The following is a 19,616-nucleotide window of genomic DNA, read 5'->3' on the forward strand; positions in this document are numbered from 1 at the left end:
CATTAACGCCAAATTACGCCGCGCTGTCCTACCGATACGTTCGTCACACGTCCCACATGGATTTCTGCGGTTGTTTCACGCAGTATTTCTGTCACTGAAAAACCTTAGCAAACACCGCTGCTCTCGGTCGGTAAGTGAAGACCGTCGGCCTCTATGTTGTCCATACTGGGAGGTAACGCCTGAAATCTGGTATTCTCGTATTCACGCCACACTCTTGACACAATCCATCTCGAAATTCAGTATTATTAACGATTCCCGAAATGAAATGTTCCATGTGTCTAGCCCCACTGCCATTCCACGTTCAAAGTTGGCCAGTTCCCGTCGTGCGGCCATAATTACGTCGGAAACCTGATTACAAATGACAGCGCCGGCAATGCTATGTCCTTTTATACCTTCTGTACGCGATGCTACCGCCACCTGTGCATGTGCATCTCGCTACGCTATGACTTTCTGGCCGTCAAATACCAATGGGTGAGCGGGTTGCCAAGCTGTGGCCTCCGCAGTCAAAACCTGAGTGAGCCGAGTTACGGTCTGCAGCAGTGTCTCAGTGTGCTGGCCCTATAACGCAAGAACTTGAATCAAACGTAGTTTCGACGATCGGACAAACATGATAAATCAGAAGGACGTTCAAAGCTTACGCGAAAATACGCTGCTAGCAAACTGAAACCTCTACCTTTAATTACTGAATTGCACTAAAGCACGAAACTACAACAAATAACGACCGAAAACAACGCCAACCAACAGCATCAATGAAGAGAATTCACACTTTTCCAACGTATGAATGGACCCCCTGAACTATACAGAGAAGACAATAACTACTAAGAAGCTTGCTTCACGAACGTGCATAGACTAAGAAACTTTCCCTGTTATAGGAATCGCAGATGTGATGAACACCACTGCATGCAGACAATAACAACGCGAGAAGGCAGAAGACTCTACCCCAAAGAATGAATTAGTATAGAAGCAAAAATCCACTTAGTTGAAAACCACGCGAGCGAACTTGAAAAAAGGAATGCCTGCTCCAGCAAATCCGACTAATACACAAGAAACAAGAAAACGCTTGCAGAATACTAAAAACTTTCTGCCTCATCACCAATATATACAGGTGACAAAAAATCGCAACGTCAAAAAAGATCGACACCGGGTAATGAAATTTTGGGAATACATTTGTCTACGTTACATATTTAAGAGATTGACATTGCAAGCTCACAGATTAATTAAGGTGCGAGATAAGCTATTGCGCCGGCCGCTGTGATCGAGCGGTTCTAGGCGCTTCAGTCCGGAACCGCGTTGCTGCTACAGTCGCATCCTGCCTCCGGCATGGATGTGTGTGTGATGTCCTTAGGTTAGTTACGTTTGAGTAGTTCTAAGTCTAGGGGACTGATGGCCTCAGATGTTGTCCCATAGTGCTTAGAGCCATTTGAGCCATAAGCTATTGCAAATGTGAAATGCTGGTACATTCAAAAATTGGTTCAAATGGCTCTGAGCACTATTGGACTTAATTTCTGAGGTCATCAGTCCCCTAGAACTTAGAGCTACTTAAACCTAACTAACCTAAAGACAGCACACACATCCATGCCCGAGGCAGGATTCGAACCTGCGACCGTAGTTGTCGCGCGGTTCCAGACTGTAGCGCCTAGAGCCGCTCGGCCACCCTGGCCGGCGCTGGTACATTAATAACCGGTGTAAATACTAGAATGTTAAAGGCAGGCGTGCATGTATCCTGTTGTGCAGATGCTGGGTGTCAATTTGTGGGCTGTAGTTTCGTGCTTGTTGCACTTGAACGGTCAATGCAGGGATAGGCCTACCATTTTCGATGACGTTGGAGTTGTCGTCCAATCATGTCTCATATGTGCTCGACTGGAGACAGATATGGTGATTGAGCAGGTCAAGGCAACAAGTCGACACTCGGTAGAGCATGTTGGGTCACAACAGCGGTATGTGGGCGAGCGTTATCCTGTTGGAAAACGCCCCCTAGGATGCTCTTCGTGAATAGCAGCACAACAGGTCGAATCACCACATTGACGTACACATTTGCAGTCAGCGTATGTGGGATAACCACGAAAGTGCTCTTGCTGTCATACGAAGTCGCACCCCAGATCATAAATCCGGGTGTGGGTCCAGTGTGTCTAGCATGCTGACAGGTTCGTTGCAGGCCTTCAGCTGGCCTCCTAACAAATACATGACCATCACTGGCATCGAGACAGGATCAGCTTTCATCAGAAAACACAACAGACCTTCACGTGCCGCCCCCCCCCCCCCCCCCCCGTTTGACTCTCGCTTGACCCCACAGACGTCGCAAATGACGGTGGTTTGAGATAAGTGGAATGCAGTTTACAGGGTGTCTGGCACGGAGGTGCCCTTGAAGTAACCGATGTGTCACTGGGATTATCAAAATTAGACATGATTGTCTCAATGGGATTTCTGCGATCGTTCATTAAATAAAATATGGCGTTTCAGTCTTCGATCGCTATTCTTTATTTTCAAATACCGGTTTCGGGCTAGCTGCCCATCTTCAGATCATATATTGTAGTTACAGAGTAACTTGTCCGTACAGAACACTCGGTTCGCTGTCATAACAGCTGTCATGACAGAATAGCGATCGAAGACTGAAATGCCATATTTTATTGTGACTGGGATGCCAGCCGGCCGGAGTAGCCATGCGGTTCTAGGCGCTACAGTCGCAGGTTCGAATCCTGCCTCGGGCATGGATGTGTGTGATGTCCTTAGGTTAGTTAGGTCTAATTAGTTCTAAGTTCTAGGCGGCTGATGACCTCAGAAGTTAAGTCGCATTGTGGTCAGAGCCATTTTTTGAACTGGGATGCCAACTGCTGTCAAATTGCTGCTGCAGGTGCAGTATGATGCGCCAGAGTCGTATGCCGAACGTGATCGTCATCCCTCTCGGTAGTGCCTCGTGGCTGCCTGGATCCCGGTCTTCTTGCGACCATGCATTCCCGGGACCACCGCTGCCAGCACTCATGTGTAGTGGCTACATTCCCTAGCCGTATTACACTACCTCGTTCAAACTCAGTGAAGTGTAGATAATGGCGTCTTTGTCGCATTAAAGGCACTCTTGACTAAATATGAAGGTAGTATCTGTTCCCGAAAGAACAGATACCATTGATGACCGTGCAGCTTCTCTAGAATGAAATGATAATTAAATCAACACCCGAGCTGCAAACAGGCGTTGGTATACATCATTGGGGATATGTTGAAATTGTGTGCCGCGACCGGGACTCGAACTCGGGATCGCCTGCTTACATGGCAGACGCTCTATCCATCTTTTTTTTATCTCATTTTGTTCGTTATAGTTCGTTGCAATTGTTCGTAGCGGACGTCCCCTGACGCCCGTTGAAGTTCACTATTGATCCATTCACTCAGTTTTTTTTTTTATTACAGAGGGCAGCTAACCCTCTGACCGAACACGCTGAGCTAACGTGCCGGCAAACCATGGGGACATGTTGAAAATTTGTGCCGCAACCGGGACTCGAACCCGGGATCTCCTTCTTACATGGCAGACGCTCTATCCATCTGAGCCAACGAGGGCATAGGGGATAGTGCGTCTGCAGGGACTTATCCCTTGCACGCTCCTCGTGAGACCCACATCCGCAACATGTCCACACCACTACATTCGTAGTGCGCCTAATAGATGTTTGCCCGTAACGGAGAGCGTGCAAGGGATAATTCCTTGCAGGCGCACTATCCTCTGTGCCCTCGTTGGCTCAGATAGATAGAGCGTCTGCCACGTAAGAAGGAGATCCCGGGTTCGAGTCCCGCTTGCGGCTCACATTTTCAACATGTCCCGAATGATGTATATCAACGCCTGTTTGTAGCTAGGATGTCGATTTAATTATCATTTCATTCTTGACTAACATCAACTCACCACATTCAATCTCAACGGTAACTACTGCTTATGACCATTACAGCGTGTATTTAGAGGAAACCCGATTTGCATCCTCATAGTGGCACTACTAGCGCCATTCTCATGCGTCTGGCGCGAAATTTGAATAGGCATCATATTTCAGGTGTAGAACCACGCTTACCAACTTCCGTTTATGTCACACAACTCCTTCTTGATGCTGCGATATTTTTTCCGTCAGTGTAATATGACGGACGATAGGAGTAGGAAACAACCACATTGCTGTAGTAAAAAAGCACTACAACAGGCGTGAGAAACAGATTCGCCGCCAATGTAATATGGTGGACGAGAGAAGAGCACTAGAAAACCACAGGAAACCTTTTACCTCGTCACCAGTGTAGCATCCTTTGCTGAGTGGTGCGGCTGGACGTAGTGGAAGGCATTCTTTCAAATAACAACTGTTTATTACAAGAACCAGACTAAACACAGCTTCTGAGAATGAATTTCTACACAACTTGAGAACAGCAATTTCTTGAGGAACATAGAAGATTAGTAACCACAACAGTCCTCTGAAATGATAATTAAATCAAGACCTTAAGCTGTCGACAGGCGGTGATATGCATCAAATGTGTGCCCCGACCGGGACTCGAACCCGGGAACTCCTGCTTACATGGCAGACACTCTATCCATCTGGGCCACCGATGGAACAGAGGATAGTGCGACTGCAGGGATTTATCCCTTGCACGCTCCCTGTGAGACCCACATTCCCAACTCAATGTCCACACACTACATTCGTAGTGCCCCTGCCCATTACACTCATTACTCGCGGCAGACAATCTTACCGAGTCCCGTAAGAGTTCGGGCAATGCGTGTGCATCCAGCACAGAAGAAGAAGAAGGTCAATGGCCGGTTAACCTGTCGCCAGATTAGGGTCTTGATTTAACTATCATTTCATTCTAAGAGAGCTGCATGGTCAACGCTGGTATCTGTTCTTTCGGATATGTCAGAAAGAACAGACACCATCTTCATATAGTTAAGGGTAACCGGCAATTGACGTTCTTCTTCTCTGCTGGATGCACACGCATTGCCTGTACTCTTACGGGTCTCGGTAAGATTGTCTGCCACGAGTAATGAGTGTAATGGGAGGGGCATTACGAATGTAGTGTGTGGACATTACGTTCGGAATGTGAGTCTCACGGGGAGCGTGCAAGGGATAAATCCCTGCAGTAGCACTTTGCTCTCTACCCTCGGTGGGTCAGATGGATAGAACGTCTGCCATGTAAGCAAGAGATCCCCGGCTCGAGTTCCGGTTGGGGCACACATTTTCAACTGTCCCCGTTGATGTGCACTACAGGTCATTAAAATAGCTACACCACGAAGATGACGTGCTACAGACGCGAAATTTAACCGACAGGAAGAAGATGCTGTGATATGCAAATGATTAGCTTTTCAGAGCATTCACACAAGGTTGGCGCCGGTGGCGACACCTACAACGTGCTGACATGAGGAAAGTTACCAACCTATTTCTGATACACAAACATCAGTTGACCGGCGTTGCCTAGGAAACGTTGTTGTGATGCCTCGTGTAAGGAGGAGAAATGCGTACCATCACGTTTCCGACTTCGATAAAGGTCGGATTGTAGCCTATCGCGATTGCGGTTTATCGTAACGCGACACTGCTGCTCGCTTTGGTCGAGGTCCAATGACTGTTAGCAGAATATGGAATCGGTGGGTTCAGGAGGGTAATACGGAACGCCGTGCTGGATCCCAACGGCCTCGTATCACTAGCAGTCGTGATGACAGGGATCTTATCCGCATGACTGTAACGGATCGTGCAGCCACGTCTCGATCTCTGAATCAACAGATGGGATGTTTGCAAGACAACAACCATATGCACGAACAGTTCGACGACGTTTGCAGCAGCATGGACTATCAGCTCGGAGACCATGGCTGCGGTTACCCTTGACGCTGCATCACAGACAGGAGCGCCTGCGATGGTGTACTCAACGACGAACCTGGGTGCACGAATGGCAAAACATCATTTTTTCTGATGAATACAGGTTCTGTTTACAGCATCATGATGGTCGCATTCGTGTTTGGCGACATCGCGGTGAACGTCTCCTCTTGTTCGCATTGACGGCACTTTGAACAGTGGGCGTTACATTTCAGATGTGTTGCGAGTCGTGACTCTACCTTTCATTCGATCCTTGCGAAACCCTACATTTCAGCAGGATAATGCACAACCGCATGTTGCAGGTCCTCTACGGGCCTTTCTGGATACAGAAAATGTTCGACTGCTGCCCTGGCCAGCACAGTCTCCAGGTCTCTCACCAACTGAAACCGTCTGGTCAATGGTGGCCAAGCAACTGGCTCGTCACAATACGCCAGTCACTACTCTTGATGAACTGTGGTATCGTGTTGAAACTGCATGGGCAGCTGTAGCTGTACACGCCATCCAAGCTCTGTGCGACTCAATGCCCAGGCGTATCAAGGCCATTATTACTGGTTTCTCAGGATCTATGCACCCAAATTGCGTGAAAATGTAATCACAGTTCTAGTATAATATATTTGCCCAATGAATACCCGTTTATCAACTGCATTTCTTCTTGATGTAGCAATTTTAATGGCCAGTAGTGTATATCAACGCCTGTCGACAGCTTAGGTTCTTGATTTAATTATCATTTCATCCGAAGCGAGCTGCATGGTCGCCGATGGTATCTGTTCTTTCGGACATGTCTGTGGTATGTGACATGTTCGAAAGAACAGATACCATCTTCATACAGTCCTGTGAGACTGGGAGTTCACAGGCAGCCCACAGTTGCGCTGCAAGGCGCCGTAATGACATGGCCCCATGAGGCGATGAATCTGTTGACAGTCACATGCGAATATTGCGATGCGGTGCCCTCCGAAGTCGCTGTAGGAGAGGTTCAGCGGTAGACATGGCTCACAGAGAGGACGGCCCGAGCCCTTGGTGGCAGCAGGACCGGCGGGGTCGTTGCGGAACTGCTGGTGGAGACTTCGAGAGGCTGACTATCTGAGCCCGGGACGTAAGTGCCTTTCGAAGCGTGAGCGCCGACCAAGTACATGCTTGTAGAAGAATGGAAAATACTGAAGAATGTCGGCTTTGACCAACGACGTCGCATGATACCACAGATCATGCATTGCAAAGATTTAAAAGCATGGATCAATGTTGAGAAACGAACGATTGTAGTGCAGAGAAAACAGATCGTGGACATATATCATGTACATCCATATTTCGAAAGTAATGTAACGTATATCATTTTTTTCACTGTAGAAAAGTTAGTATACTATTCTCGAGTTGACCAATATAGAACAACTGGAGGATAGGATACTAGTGGTAGCGCAAGCAAAAAAAAGCAATGTACGTAACATTGGCATTTTACGTATGTCGGTTTTTTCGCCTTCGCTAGTACTAGTATGGATTGAAGAATACGATACTATTGCTAGTGAAGACGGAAGAATCGACAAACGTAAAATTTGTATCCTGGACTTCAGTTGAAGTACTCAGATCAACTGAAGAGTAGGATACTAGTACTAGCGAAGGCGAAAATAGCGACAAACTTAAAATTTAGATAATGTGCTTCAGTTGACTTAAACAGGTCATCTGGTACTAGCACTGGCGAAGGCGAAAAAAGCGACAAACGAAAAATTTGGATTCTTTACTTAAGTTGACCTATACAGGTCAATTGTAGAATAAGATACATCCTTCGTAGCTCGGCCGAGGTACAGGATGCCAGTGTTACGTACGTCGCTCTCTTTCTTTTGCTGGTATTAGTAACCTATTCTTGAGCTGACCTCATTTATTTCTATTTACGATTATGACGCCTCGCCACAGAAGATAATAATAATTCGGTTATTTATAGCTCAAAAAGTGACAAATTAATGTCTATGACTAAAATATGTCGTCATTCGTCAAAGTCGGCTAGATGTATCCCATTCTTCAGTTGACTCCTGAGCCAGATGCTGGCGTGAGAGTAAAACTCAGCGAATCCACAAAAATTGTATATACACTTGTGACATCAGCAATTCAGTGAAATAGCTTGGTTTAGTTTTATTAGTCTACTGTATCACGTGTTAAAGTTCCACACAGTGATAAAGTTAAATCTTCATTAATCCTGACGCAGCACATCATTCTTGGCTGAGGTTCCTCAATTAGAGTTATAAACAATAGCACTTTTTCTTTCTGCACAATAAACCAATCAGGCTGCAATGTTTTGGAATTTAGTTTCATTTTTAGTTCATTAATGTCTTGAACGGTATCTTGCCTACGAGTTTCAGATAGTGTTTCCTCGTTTTCTGCAAGTGCAAAAGCTAGCTGTTCATTTTCTTTTCCCGTTCTCCTACTTTTTGGATCCTCCTTCCATGCTGTAGTTTTTTTTACATATACGACGGATATTTTGGGAACACTGATGGTACAGTTACTGTAACAAAAGAAGTTCATAACAATTTCCGTAGGAACAAATGGGTCAAATGACTCTGAGCACTATGGGACTCAACTTCTGAGGTCATTAGTCCCCTAGAACTTAGAACTAGTTAAACCTAACTAACCTAAGGACATCACACACATCCATGCCCGAGGCAGGATTCGAACCTGCGACCGTAGCGGTCTCGCGGTTCGAGACTGCAGCGCCTAGAACCGCACGGCCACTGCGGCCGGCCCGTAGGAACAGTTATAAACAATGTGCTCAGATCTAACTTAATAACCTATCTAAATCCTATAGATTATTCAATTATTTCCTATTGGAATGCTTGTTAAATATCAAAATGACTTACCTTTAACCAACCTAGGCTTCAATAAGGGTGCCCTTAACAGCCTTCCAGTTTTACTGTCATACAAACTGGTTTGTCTTTCCACATCCTGCTGCTGAAAAATGCAGTTCACATATCTAGATGATAAAAATGGCATAACATTATTTGGCAGTCTGTTTCACAGTTAGAGATTATTAAAATCAGTTTAGCGGATGTTATAACATTTTTAAGGATAATCATATTACTTGCCCTGGAATTACTCGTTGGCTTAAAATCATCTCTACAGATAGCTCGAATCCACAGCTGCTTTTCTACTTCGGCTTCTTGAAAGGAAAAGAGACTGTCCTTTGGGCCATTTGTGTAGTTCCCTCTACAGCTAGGCAATAAACATTTGTAAGGCATTGTGAACAATATGACACGCTACAGAGAATAAAACATTTCACACTTCGAAAACGGTGGTTCAAATGGTTCAAATGGCTCTGAGCACTATGGGACTTAACTTCTGAGGTCATCAGTCCCCTAGAACTTAGAACTACTTAAACCTGACTAACCTAAGGACATCACACACATCCATGCCCGAGGCAGGATTTGAACCTGCGACCGTAGCAGTCGCGCGGGTCCGGACTGCGCGCCTAGAACCGCTAGACCACCGCGGCCGACTCGAAAACGGTCGCACAAACAAAAACAAAGAATACAATGACGGCAACTCGCAAATCAACGGACCAAACGTGATAATGTCACTACCACTTGGAGTCTACGTTGACAGGACTGTTTTTAAAGAAGAAGAAAACGCTACGTAAGGCTCTCATAAAAGAGCAAACTTATTCGCTGATATCTGGCCACGGATGTGTCAAATAAACCTGTACACGTACGAACAAAGTGTGTCAATTCCCTCCGTGAAGAAATAGTACAGAGCCAATTTGTCAATTTAATCTTACTTTTGATGCAGACGTTTTTCGAGTATTCTGTATTTTGACATTAGTAGGAATGGTTAAAAACGCAGATGAAGCATTTCTAACGTTGACTATGGCACTATGTTTAATAAAGAAGTAATAAAAAAGATACTGGGTCCAGGGAATTGTTTAAAAAGGGAGAGAAATGTTACACTCAGAACATTTCTGTGGATGAGCAGTGAAACTTTCAATAACTTGCTCGGAGTTAGTCGCCATTACGCAAAAAAAGCAGACACAAGAATGTGAAAATTTATTCGCTTTTACCTGGTCCTCTAATGACAGTTCACTGAAACGCCACAACGTGACATGTAGCCCACATCATCCGTGGGGGAAACAAGGAACTTTATTTTTTTTATTTCGTTGCACTCCTGCTTATGAGTTAGGCGTAGGATATCGATTTTCTTCTTATGAGTTAAGCGTAGGATATTGATTTTCTTCTTATCGCTTCCTGCGTCTGGGAAAGATGCGACACCACTACCATTTTGGCAATTATCAGTGCTGTTTTTTTTTTTCTTGACCGTAGTTTCAATAATAAATAAATTGTAATAAAACTATTTTTCACTAAACATATGCAGTGGAACATCGACGCAACGGACTTTCAAAAATTTTCGCCAACACTACCTATTCTTGACAAACACATCAAACAGGACAGTACACGGTCCAGTGTTGGGCAAATACAGTAAAGTTTGACAAATTTTTTGATCGGGTACAGGAGCCTTAAAATATAACCAATATCGCCAACTGCCTTGTGTTTTCCGAAAACTTCGGCCGGCCGGGGTGACCGAGCAGTTCTAGGCGCTACGGTCGCAGGTTCGAATCCTGCCTCGGGCATGGATGTGTGTGATGTCCTTAGGTTAGTTAGGTTTAAGTAGTTCTAAGTTCTAGGGGACTGAAGACCACAGCAGTTAAGTCCCATAGTGCTCAGAGCCGTTTTTTCCGAAAACTTCGTCCGAATCACATACCGCGCTAACTAGAGATATTGTGGGGCAACGCTCACCTGTAATCGGCTTTCGCACGGTGTCGGCAGGTGGCATTAGGTACGCCGCGTCCCTAAAGCTTCACGAACTGCCCGGCAGGTGGCAGCGCACTCGGAGTGCGGCCAAACAACAGAGTTCAGTAGTGCACTGGCTGTCACCGGTGAGCGCGCGTCGCGTACGTCTAGCGAACGCGGTCTCTTTCGCGCGCGTGAAGTGCTCTCAGCTGTCGAGTCGTGTAGTGTCGCTGCTGGCAGACAGCACCGATGTCTGCCTCCGTGAACACGCGTACCGTATCAGCGCGCCGCCACGGGCACTACTGCTTCGCGCTGCGGTGAGATTTAAGGAAGGAAGGGCGCGTGCTAGTGATGCTGCAGGATAAGATGAAACCCAAGTACGCGCTCGAGGACTACATTTACGAGATGGAGGCTCGTAGCCTGGAGGCCGCGTCGGCGGCCGACGACGAAGAACAGGACGTCTACACGCAACTACAGCAAAAGGAAAAGGACCTCATCCTAGCCGCCGAACTGGGCAAGGCGCTGCTGGAAAAGAACGAAGAGCTCAGCAAGCAGAACGAGCGGATCGCAGAGGAGTACTCGCAGAATCTAGAGGTGAGTGCATGCCTGCCGCTGTGTGCAGTGTCGTGTATGTTTTGGAAGTTGCTTCGGAAAAGGGAACCATTTCCGACGTCGTAAACAACTCGACGACCGAGCTGTATCGCTGTTCTACCACTATGGGCTAACAGCAGACATGAAATGGAGGTGTACTGTTGGTCGAATTGCTACCAATACACCTAGATTTGTATCTTTAGCACACTACTTTGAATCAGGCCATAAGGCCTCTAGAACAATTGCCAGCTATTCTTAGATAGTGCTTCTGTGGTGAAGGGGACGTTGGCGTAACTGCATTCCTTACTACGTCTTCACGGATATGTAGAAGGCGATGAGCACTTACTCATCTTCGCTACCTGACACACATCTCATCTACTGAAAGCTCTCTGCTTTCCGTATTTTAGGAAGTGCTAGTGTGGATCAAAAAAAGAAAAAATGCCCAATAAATATGGACCATAAAATGCATACTTAACAAGTTGTCAGCACTTGTTCACATTCGCTACTGTGAAACACGTATATTCCACTGAATAAGTGCTCATACCTCTTAACGCATGCATTTTAGAGCCCATGTTTACTGGACATCATTTTATTGTTTTGGTCCGGACTACATCATCTGAATGTTTGTCGGTGGGACTCTGGCTCGTACTGTATATACAAAGTGCATCTGTAAAGTTTCGTGAATGGTCTCAGAAAAAGAGGAAACAAGAGATAAAAAAATAACATAATAATCACTGTTAGGTACATCACACTTGTGATATAGGTTGCAAAGCTGTTGGAAACTGTAAACAAGTGCTGCTTGTGGAATCGCTCGAAACCCGTTGGTGACGCGTTGTTGATTATACGCATCATTACAGGGAGGTGAAGCCTCGTGCTTCCAATACGATACGGGGAGCAAGTGACAAACAATGATATGGTGTTCGTCTCTCCACCTCTCTCGGATAGACAGGAATTCATGATGGATCAAGAAGCTCTTGCTGTCGAAAAAAGTCCATTAACTTCAGCCGACATTTTTTGGGAGGCAGGGAAGACGATGAACACCATGGAAATTACTGCCTATTGGTCTCCGGATTTTATCGGCAGCATCTTGTCTCATCTCCTGTAATGATGCGGATATCCAATAATGCATGACCAATGTGCTTCGGGTACTACAAAAGAAGCGTCTGCTGACAATTTCCAACAGTTTTACAATCGATGTCGGAAATGGTTGTGACTAATAGTGATTGGCTGTTTTGTTTGTACCTCTTGTTTCCTTCATTTTCTGAGATCATTCACCGTACTTCACAGGCGCGCCTTATGTATGCTTATTAAAAGAACGGAGTCGTCATATGTGATTTATTCTTATAACAGTTGTTGCATATTATCAACAGCTATCCTTCAGAATTTAATTATAGTTCGTACGTGAAGCGTCTATACTGTCCGATGAATACGTCGGAAATCGCCTTTCGTACGGGAAACATATGATGATCTTTGTTATGTTTTCATGTCTGACACGACGTTGTATTGGATAATATCCAGTGACTGACCTCTGACTTTAACAAAATATAAGTTGACTAAGTCTCACAGACTAGTTTGCCAGTTCGTTTAGTCAGCTGAAATACGTCCAGACGGGGTTGTAGAGATACCCACAACGTCAGTAAAGTACAAGCTACAGTACAGCGCTTTGCAATTTGCACGGACATATGTACGGACGGAACTGGCTTCAGTTTGAGTGTTTGAATATGGCCCGACGACTGAAACACCAGTAACACGAAAATAAGAGTTAAAGATTAAAACAGTTATGGAACCATGTTGTCATTTATAGAATCATTGCTTGGAATTACGGTTGGTATTTTAAATGAACTGCGACGTACTTATGAAGTACCATTTAGCAAATACTCTCGTTCTAATGAAGCTGACATGAATAAAATACGAGGCAGTGATTATGGAACGGAAGCGGAATTTTCTCGTTTCTCTCTCCCGCTGCGTTGCTATGGCGGGAACATTAATGGCTTAATGTATTCGTGCGGTGCGTTGGCTAGCCATTAAGAACTGCAGACGTGCTTCAATTGGTCCCTGAAGCACTGCTGCCGCAAGAGATTTTGGGTCTAGTGCAGCAGGGGATACAACCCGTCGGCTTTGGACAATGACGTCACAAGTCGCCAGAGAGAGTTTACCATTTTCGCTTTTGCTGTTATGTTTCAGTTTCGTTTTTTTACTGATTGCTTAATAAAGTGGATCTGTTTATTCTATCTCGTGAGATTTTTTTTTAAAAAAGCCAAAAAACACTTATCAGCCACTGAAGGAAGCTACAACACTAAGAAGAATCGCTTCTCGATTGGCGACTTGTGACGTCATTGTCCAAAGCCGACGGGTTGTATCCCCTGTTACACTAGTCCCGAGATTTTGACAACGCTGCACTTTGCTGCATCGGTAGTTTGTAAACGTGCTCTCAAATCGTGGGCCGGAGCCTTTGAGTGAGCTTGGTGTCGAAATGTTCATTCTGCCGGGATATGAGAAAGACATCGTCGATCGCCAGCTGAACTGTGTTTTTCTCTCGCATACATCTGACGTATTCTCAGCACACGCTGCAGTTCTTGTATCAACAGATCAATAACGAAAAAGAAATTAAAGAAAATTCATAAATATTACAAATGGGATCTAGATGTTTATCGATTAATCCTCAAAACACGAAACTCCGTTGTAAAGTAATACTTCTAGTATTTTCTGTTGGAGCAGCGTAGAAAGCCTTTAACGCTAATTAATCCGTACCTTAAGGAATTACCTTGCCTGTTATTATTTGCTGATTTGGATCTCTCTATTTCAGTGGGTTTGTTTATTAAGTAATGGGTATACCCCAGAGTGTTGTTAACCCCCCCCCTCTCTCCCTCCCTCTCTCTCTCTCCCTCCCTCTCTCACTCTCTCTGTGTGTGTGTGTGTGTAAATGACAATAACTATATGATAGTAGTTACGTAGGAGTCCCCCTTGCGTTTTTCGTAAATTGTTCCTTGTATACACCCATATGCATAAAAGCACTCGTCCGAAATTTGTATATTGTGTAACAGAACTTTTCTGAATTTATCTTGCAATATATTATTTATAACGAAAAAAACGTTGAATATGAAGCGAAGATATAGGTGGCTCTACGCAGGCCAGAGAAGCAGTACCACACTCGAACCTTCTGTGTTTTAATAACGTTTTTTATCTGGGTACACCAGGCCAGTGACCACCCGGCCAAGCATACAATGGCTACAGTACCATTTTCATCCATTAATGGACGAACTTCTGTGTTCCGAAGTTAAGCAGTTGACGGTGTCAGCAGGTCAATCATACTGCCGTATTAAAACCAAACGGACAATGATAACGAAAACCGTTCTCAGTGCCGTTTTTCTTTTCGTAAAATGCTTTTTCAATGCTATTGTGTTGTGGTACTCAGATGCGCGCCCCTGGACTTGGTATGGATACCAAGTCACGGAGAAAGTCCTCTAAACAAGCGTTAGTAGATGGCCAAGCTGTGCTTTCCTCAGAAGTTCCAAAATTAAACGATATTGGTTGTGGTTTTTGTTGAAAAAGAGTTATAGTAGTTCAAAACCTAAGGCAGTGTTTCTGTGCTTGTATTATCACAAAATGTGGTACACAGTATTCTCGGCACATGGAACAGAAACCTTCTCCCTGCAGTTTTGTCGAAAACTTTAAGACTGTGGCTGTATATAAAAGAAAAGTGATTCGTGCAAAGAAAAAAACAACAACCAGTGACTATTAATGGTGCTGTTACAACTAGCGCCGTTACTTGTTTCGATCCGACGGCTTCATCTGCAGGCAGCTGTTCACGTTAATTTTACACTAGCTTAGCGTCCACTGCTTCGATCGCGTAGACTGTATGATCGGCAAAGAATTTTTTTGCTTTTCTTTAATTGAAATTTTATGTTCACAAATTGCAACCTCATCCAAACTTTCTTTCCCAGCCATGAAGCGATTCTGGTAGATGAGTCCAAAGTTTTTGTTTAAGATGCTTGTTGCGTTCCTGTGGCGATATTGCCATGGAAACTTTCATCCCCTAACACGTATTTATTTACATCTAACCGAGAAGTGAAGCCTCAATTTTAATAGATTTAGCTTTTTTTTAACATAACGAAATATTTTCTTAAGAATTTTCGTCCCCTGTTTCGCCCTCTTAGGGGATGAATTTCCAGAAACAAAGGAGGACGTATTGTTTATTTCTAATAGAGAAGCAAATACAGATTTGCATGGATTTAGGTTCGAAATTGCTTTGATAACGAAATATTCTATAAAAATTTTCATCCCCAATTTTACACTCTTATGGGATGAATTAGCAAAAACACTGAAACGTATTTTGTTATTTGTAACAGAGAAGTCAAATACCATTTTTCATAGATATAGCTTTAAAAGTACTTCATTTGTACTTTAATAATGATTAATTTAAAAAATAGTTTCACACCTTATTTCAGCTCCATAGGAGCTACATTTCCAAAATTGCTAAAATACCTTTTTTATCTCTGACCGAGAAACTAAACACCAATTTTTGACTTTTAAGGCAGAATTATTAGTGGCATAGTTTTAAAAACTTTTTCATCCCCTTAGGGGAAGAATTTGAAAAAAAAATCCCTTTTCAAACGACACCTACAGTACAAGATCAACAGCCTCTCCAAATTTCAGGTTTCTATCCTTAACGGTTTGGGGTGGGCAATGAGTCTTTCAGTCAAGGACATGACCTTTTATATATGTTTAGAGTACTTGTTGTAGGGGAAAGAAAAAAAAAGCAGCCAGCAATGAGGCCATTGTCATCAACCACTGACGTCAATGTTAATGCAGTCGGCAGGCAAGGGGATGACCGGGGAGGGTGGGAGGGGGTGGAGGAGGGTGTCAGGTGGCAACGATGTGGACGTTCACAAAGCGGTGACGACGACGACATATTTCAGTGACAGAGAGAGATTTTATTTGATATGATGACTCATTTGGTCTCGTAAACACCCTATAGTCAGTAGCAACCACATTATTCCGTTATAAGAAAGACGTTTGCGTAACCCCAGACAGGTGATAACATTGAAACTTGCACGTATCTTGACAATGTCTAACTAGTAGTTTCGTCTTGCTCTTTTTTTATTGGATAACACATTTTCACAGCTTATTTAGTACTTATCGAAAGGCTTGAAAGTTGACTCCAGTCCTCAAGGATCTGTATGGCGTTGATTCCAAGTCATTAATTATTTGACCACATTATGAGCTGCTTATCTTGACAAAATTGCATATTTCACCGCCTGCTGGTCATTGCGCCTTAACTTTCGCATGCGTATGACTTACAAAGGGACGACGCCTACTTTTCATCGTCTATTTCGTCCAAACTTATGGTATTGTACGCATGGTGTCAAGAGAGGGAGCTTCAGAAAGCCAAGCGTTAAGAAAAGAAAATAGCATTTTTGGGGCGGGTTGGGCGACGCATTGGCCATTTTGTTAGCGTCGTAGCCAGGAAGCGGTTGGCGCAGCGGAAGGATTGCGAAACGGTAATCCTATGGTCACGGGGTCTACTCCTTCGTGGAAACTTTTTCTAATTGCAATTTTTACGTTACACTGCACGTAAATAGACGTAATATTCAATATGTTATGTTTATTAACATTTTTCGTAAAAGGCATGAAAAAGATATGCAAAGGTAAATTTGGAATTGTAAATGAATTTCCATGACGGGATTGTAACGCATACACGAGAAATTCGTAGGTAAAATTCCACTCTCTTCTAATTTTTCGATGGATGATTTACACGGGCTGCGGTAATATTCATCGTAAAATCAGTGTAAGCGGTAATGTTCTCGGCATCTTGCACACGTTATAAAGGCAGCATTTTTACAGTTACATGGTTCTTTAAATTTGATACAGAAAAACACAGCTTGTTTACATTTATAGAAGGGTCTCCCACATCGTACAGTTTGGTTACAAACCACGCTCAACGAGAAATTTCGCCAAATATTGGCGAAGATAGCTGGTGATATGCCATGGAATGTATTCTTATGCAGTCTTTTCTAAGGTTAAAACGAAATTAACTGAATACGAAGTTCTGCGTGCTTTAATTGCAAACCCTACTTGAAATTTTATTTGCAGAGTCCTCATGAACGCTGTTAAGTACAACCCTTCCTTGCAAATTTATATGTAACCGCGATTTTTTGCCTTTCGTTTTCAAGCCTCTTCTGAATATGTTAATAATTATACTTTCAACATCGCGGCACAGTCAGCCATCGTGATAATCTAATATATAAGAAACTATCAGCCTCGATTGCGGTAATTAAACCAACCTTTACCTAGGTTTCAGCCCAAATAATTGAGCCTTCTTCAGAAAATATACCTGAATCTATAATTTGTCTAAGAGGGCATAGTCTAGAAAGTTTTCTCAATTATTTGGGCTGAAACCTAGGTAAAGGTTGGTTTCACTACCGCAATCGAGGCTGATAGTTTCTTATATATTATGTTAATAATTGCAATATGTGATCAAAAGTATCCGAGCACCTCGGCTGAAAATGACAAGTTCGTGGCGTCCTCCATCGGTTATGCTGGAATTCAATATGGTGTTGGCCCACACTTAGCCCTGCTACTCTCGCAGGCTTCCAGGTGCTGGAAGGTTTCTTGGGGAATGGCAATCCATTCTTCACGGAGGGAAGTCGCTCAGAGAGGCGTGGACAAAGTTGGCGTTCCAAAGCATCCCAAAGGTGTTCTATAGGGTTCAGGTCAGGACTCTCTGCAGGCCAGTCCATTACAGGGATGTTACTGTCGTGTAAACACTCCGCCACAGGCCGTGCATTATGGACAGGTGCTCGATCGTATTGAAAGATGCAATCGCCATCCCCGAATTGCTCTTCAACAGTGGGAAGCAAGAAGGTGCTTCAAACATCAATGTAGGCCTCTGCTGTGATAGTGCCACGCAAAACAAGGGTGCAAGCCACCTCCATGAGTGGCCGGGCGGTTCTAAGCGCTACAGTCTGGAACCGAGCGACTGCAACGGTCGCAGGTTCGAATCCTGCCTCGGGCATGGATGTGTGTGATGTCCTTAGGTTAGTTAGGTTTAAGTAGTTCTAAGTTCTAGGGGACTGATGACCTCTGTAGTTAAGTCCCATAGTGTTCAGAGCCATTTGAGCCCACCTCCATGAAAAACACGATCACAAATGACACCACCGCCTCCGAATTTTACTGATACTACACACGCTGGCAGATGACGTTCACCTGGCATTCGCCATATCCACACCCTGCCATCGGATCGCCACATTGTGTACCGTGATCCGTCACTCCACAGAACGTTTTTCCACCGTTCAATCGTCCAATGTTTACGCTCCTTACACCAAGCGATGCGTCGTTTAGCATTTACCGGCGTGATGTGTGGCTTACAAGTAGACGCTTGACCATGAAAGCCAAGTTTTCTCACGTCCCACCTAACTGTCATAGTATTTGCAGTGGATCCTGATGTAGCTTGGAATTCCTGTGTGATGGTCTGGATAGATGTCTGCCTATTACGACCCTTGTCAACTGTCGGTGATACCTGTCAGTCAAAAGACGAGGTCGGCCTGTATGCTTTGGTGTTGTACGTGTCCCTTCACGTGTCCACTTCACTATGACATCGGAAACAATGGACCTAGGGATGTTTAGGAGCGTGGGAATCTCTCGTACAGGCATATGACACAAGTGACACACAATCACCTGACCACGTTCGAAGTACGTAAGTTCCGCGGAGCGCCCCATTCTGCTCTCTCACGACGTCTAATGACTACTGAAGTCGCAGATATGGAGTACCTGGCAGTAGGTGGCAGCACTATGCACCTAATACGAAAAACGTATGTTCTTCGGGGTGTCCGGATACTTTTGATCACATAGTGTGTTGAGCATAATTGCATTTACCTGCAGTGTAAGTAAACTAAGAATTGAAAATAAAAATGATTTCCACGTACGTACTCGACACCACGACCCTGGGATTACCGTTCTGCAAGCCTTCCACTGCGCCAGCTGCTACCTGGAAACTAACATAAATGGCTCAATCCTTTCTCTGCCCGCCCCACAAATGCTATTTCTTCTAAACGCTTGCCTGTCTGGAGCTCCCACTCTGGTTCAAAATGGCTCTGAGCACTGTGGGACTTAACTTCTGAGGTCATCAGTCCCCTAGACCTTAGAACTAAGTAAACCTAACTAACATAAGGACACCACACACATCAATGCCCGAGGCAGGATTCGAACCTGCGACCGTAGCAGCAGTGCGGTTCCGGACTGAAGCATCTAGAACCGCTCGTTCACAGCAGCCGGCAATCTCCTTGTTAGTCAAGTATAAAATTGTTCTGCAAAGTTGCAGAGGACCTGATTACATACGAGTAGGTAGTCCGTCCAATTTTGTACTGGCCCTCCGGCGTGTGGAGTCCTTATCGAGTGGACATGACAGTAGACGTTAAAAAAATCCAGAGGCGCTTTGCCAGAATCGGAACAG

The 19,616-nt window shown here is 44.4% G+C and overlaps 1 protein-coding gene across 1 annotated transcript in view; it reads left to right on the forward strand.

Moving 5' to 3' along the window:
- The first annotated feature begins 10,711 nt into the window (after window positions 1–10,711).
- LOC124711453 (bicaudal D-related protein homolog) overlaps window positions 10,712–19,616 on the forward strand; it is a 545,080-nt gene continuing 536,175 nt past the window's right edge. Inside the window, exon 1 of the mRNA XM_047241539.1 lies at window positions 10,712–11,167. Coding sequence (XP_047097495.1) covers window positions 10,925–11,167 — 243 coding nt within the window. The 5' untranslated portion in view covers window positions 10,712–10,924. The remainder of the gene's footprint in view (window positions 11,168–19,616) is intronic.

The sequence above is a fragment of the Schistocerca piceifrons genome, chromosome 8 (genome assembly GCF_021461385.2).
Source record: "Schistocerca piceifrons isolate TAMUIC-IGC-003096 chromosome 8, iqSchPice1.1, whole genome shotgun sequence".
In the NCBI taxonomy this organism is placed as follows: Eukaryota; Metazoa; Arthropoda; class Insecta; order Orthoptera; family Acrididae; genus Schistocerca; species Schistocerca piceifrons.